At 36.9% G+C, this 3,095-nt stretch overlaps 1 protein-coding gene across 1 annotated transcript; it reads right to left on the reverse strand.

Annotated features, from left to right (window-relative positions):
- Positions 1-735: 735 nt before the first annotated feature.
- Positions 736-2,441, reverse strand: LOC106573803 (interleukin-17C). Its single transcript, XM_014149154.2, has 3 exons — positions 2,360-2,441; positions 1,947-2,200; positions 736-1,628 (listed from the first exon to the last, which is right to left on the reverse strand). Exons 1-3 carry the CDS (start codon positions 2,384-2,386, stop codon positions 1,373-1,375), a joined length of 537 nt encoding a protein of 178 aa, XP_014004629.1. The 5' UTR covers positions 2,387-2,441; the 3' UTR covers positions 736-1,372.
- Positions 2,442-3,095: the final 654 nt, after the last annotated feature.

Genomic DNA, 3,095 nt, shown 5'->3' on the forward strand with positions numbered 1-3,095 from the left:
GTTATTACATGATTCCATATGTGTTATTTCATAGTTTTTATGTATTTACTATTATTCTACAATGTAGAAAATATTACAAAATAAAGAAAAACCTTGGAATGAGTAAGTGTGTCCGAACATTTGACTGGTACTGTACATGATAATGATGAACGTCTTTCGCTAAATCATACTGAATATTAACGTATCTCCGAGAGGTTTAGTGAGAACACTAAATGCAGGCAGTATGGCATATTTATGTTTAATCTTTCTTTAGCAGAGGTGCTGTACCGTTTTTATTTCAAGACCTGATTATCTTTTGTAGCCATGCTGCTAAAAACACGTCGCCGAAATTATACTGTTGCGACCCGCACAGACAGCTGTGGGTTATGTGTTAGGGTATTAGTGGGTTGTGTCGTACTTACCAGTGTTCGCACAATTGTTCCTTTATGATCTAGTCAGGTCATTACAATACGTTTTCATGTGGGTAGCTCAGGAGTGGATCCGATTGGTTATAATTTAATAGCTCTGAAAACATAAGATACCCGTAAAGAATTGGCGGACGCATACAAGCAATTCATCTGCGCTCATTCTCAAATCGTTATTATAAAAATCTCTATAATAAATGGTTGTCTAAGGTAATAACGCAGGCTGTCTTGCGTGTTGCTGTTTAAATAACCTTAGTATATATTATAACCCCGAAGATTTATCCACCTTTAATAATTTAGGTTGGCCTAAATAGAGCGCGATCGGCAGATATATCATTAGTAATCTTTATTAAGGAAACAACAATAACATTTCATAAATTATGCTACATTTCTATGAATTCATCAACCACGTACAATTTGTCAAAATCAATACCAATAAATAGCCCAATCAAACGATTATTATAGTATGCTGTGTTAAATGCGCAGATGTCTGAAAATTCGAATATTTACCAATTTCAACAGAGGCAGCTATCTAAAATGTTTGATTATGTTGATGGGAAAACAGGAACAGAAGAACACATTGATGTTGAAAGGAATAGGCCTAATAACAAAAGTCACCAAAAAACATCGATAAATAAATAGCTTGAGAACATAGTTCAATAAATAGTTAGTCTCTGAAACCCAGACCTATGAGCAACAGCCGGAACATTGGTACATTGTGGGAGGAAACCCGTCTGACGAGACTAATAAATAGTTAATAGATAATCAAATAAATACAACCTTGCAACACAAGTACTACATTAACGAACCTAAGAGTGTCATGTAAAAATCCATGTATTCTCGATAGCTTCGTATCCATAAGCATAGTGTTATACTTTCAATAACTTAAGTGCATTTTAAAACAAACACAACAAAATGTGAAACATGTCACTACAGTTTGTCTAAGAAATGTCCTCTATGAGAGGCACTTAATATGTCCTGGCCTTAACGCAGGTGCAGGCAATAGGCACTTTGATAAAGTGTGAGGTGAATGAATATTTTCCTGGGTTGTCCGTGCAGTCGGTCTTCATCAAAACCATCTGGGATTGCACTACAGGCACAGAGTTATATCCATAATCTTCGTATTCGGCCCGGTGATGTCCGTGCCCTACGATGATACATCCCGTGCATAGACATTCAGCAACAACAATCTTCTCAGGGAATCGTCCCTCTTTGCTATCGATGCTGTGGGAAAAGTGACATTCCAATGATACAAATAGCCTATTAATCAATTAATAATTCCATACGAAAATGTCTTTCCTGGCCATATGTCATGCACATTGACTCAAATTATATTATTGTCCGACTGAGAATATTACGGCTGCATGAGTAAAATTGTAGCCTCGTACGAACCATCCTGATCTCGGAGCTCACATTCTTTGATCACGTTCTGTGACGCGAAACAGAATATGAGTTGGTCATGATCATGATGGTTCGTACGAGGCTATACAATGTTAGACCTATCCAGAAAGTATTTACATCGAGTAGAAAGAGATGCCTTACCTGTACCGCCAGGGGGAGACAGAACGGTTGTTGTAGTCTACTGACTGTGAATGAAGGACAGCAGGGCAGGTCTTCTTCGTACCCAGCTTGTGAAACTGCGTTTCATCAATATGACCGTCATTCGGGTATCGGTTTCGACGCAAGATCTTAAGAGCTCCATCCTCCAGTTCTTCTGCACTGAAGCATCCCTTATGCTTGTGTGCCTCTGCTGCCAAAGTCAATTTAGCAATAAAAAGTCCAAGTAAAAGTAGAGTCTGCAAAGGAGGGAAATAAATTAATAAAAACGAACAAACACCATTAATAAATTACCATTTGAATAAAACCAATCCAAAATGATGGATCAAAACGTAATGCAACATTAATTCAGGTGTAGTTAAATTTCAACCCATCAGGGCAGTCAATCTCTCACTTACCTGCATAATCTTGAATAGACCTGGCATTTTCCAATATCAAATATATATTTGTTAGTAGAGAAGCCCAAGTGCTTATGCTCTGTTTTGTGCCATAATGCCAGTGATCCTACAATTTATATGTTACCTGGTTGGGGAAATCCGTATGTAGGAGGAAATGGAAATCACTATATTCAGTTCCCAGCTTCCTCTTTCCTACAGTGAGTGTCCCCACTGTCAGGACTTGGCTTGTGTTTACATCAACATTACATCACCTGTTATTACAATAATCTATATGAGCTTGTGTACACCTATACATACTTATTCATATTGATTTTATTAGCTGCTATAATCAATATATTGACCATAGGCATACTATCAGACAGCTTGCATCCCTTGACAGACAGTAATCTTACTGATATGTTTCCATAGTCAAGACAGAAGCTAGGAATTATGATGAAATATAACACAACTGTTCATTTATACACACACTGATAAAATGGATCAAATCTGAATCCAGAAATAAATGTAGCCTAATTTTGGCCTATCCTACTACACCTTTTCACAGTTTTCTACCAATAATAAATGTAACCACATAGTGTATGCTAAAACTTTCAAGGGGAAAAAAACTGTAAATATATTTGCTCATGTTAAATTCAGCATGATAAACAGAGGATGTTGATTGATGAATTCTTATTATAGTATATTTAGCTCATTCACTAGAGAACCTCATCAGCCTTCCTACAAGGTGAACACTTTC

The sequence above is a fragment of the Salmo salar genome, chromosome ssa16 (genome assembly GCF_905237065.1).
Source record: "Salmo salar chromosome ssa16, Ssal_v3.1, whole genome shotgun sequence".
Lineage (NCBI taxonomy): Eukaryota > Metazoa > Chordata > Actinopteri > Salmoniformes > Salmonidae > Salmo > Salmo salar.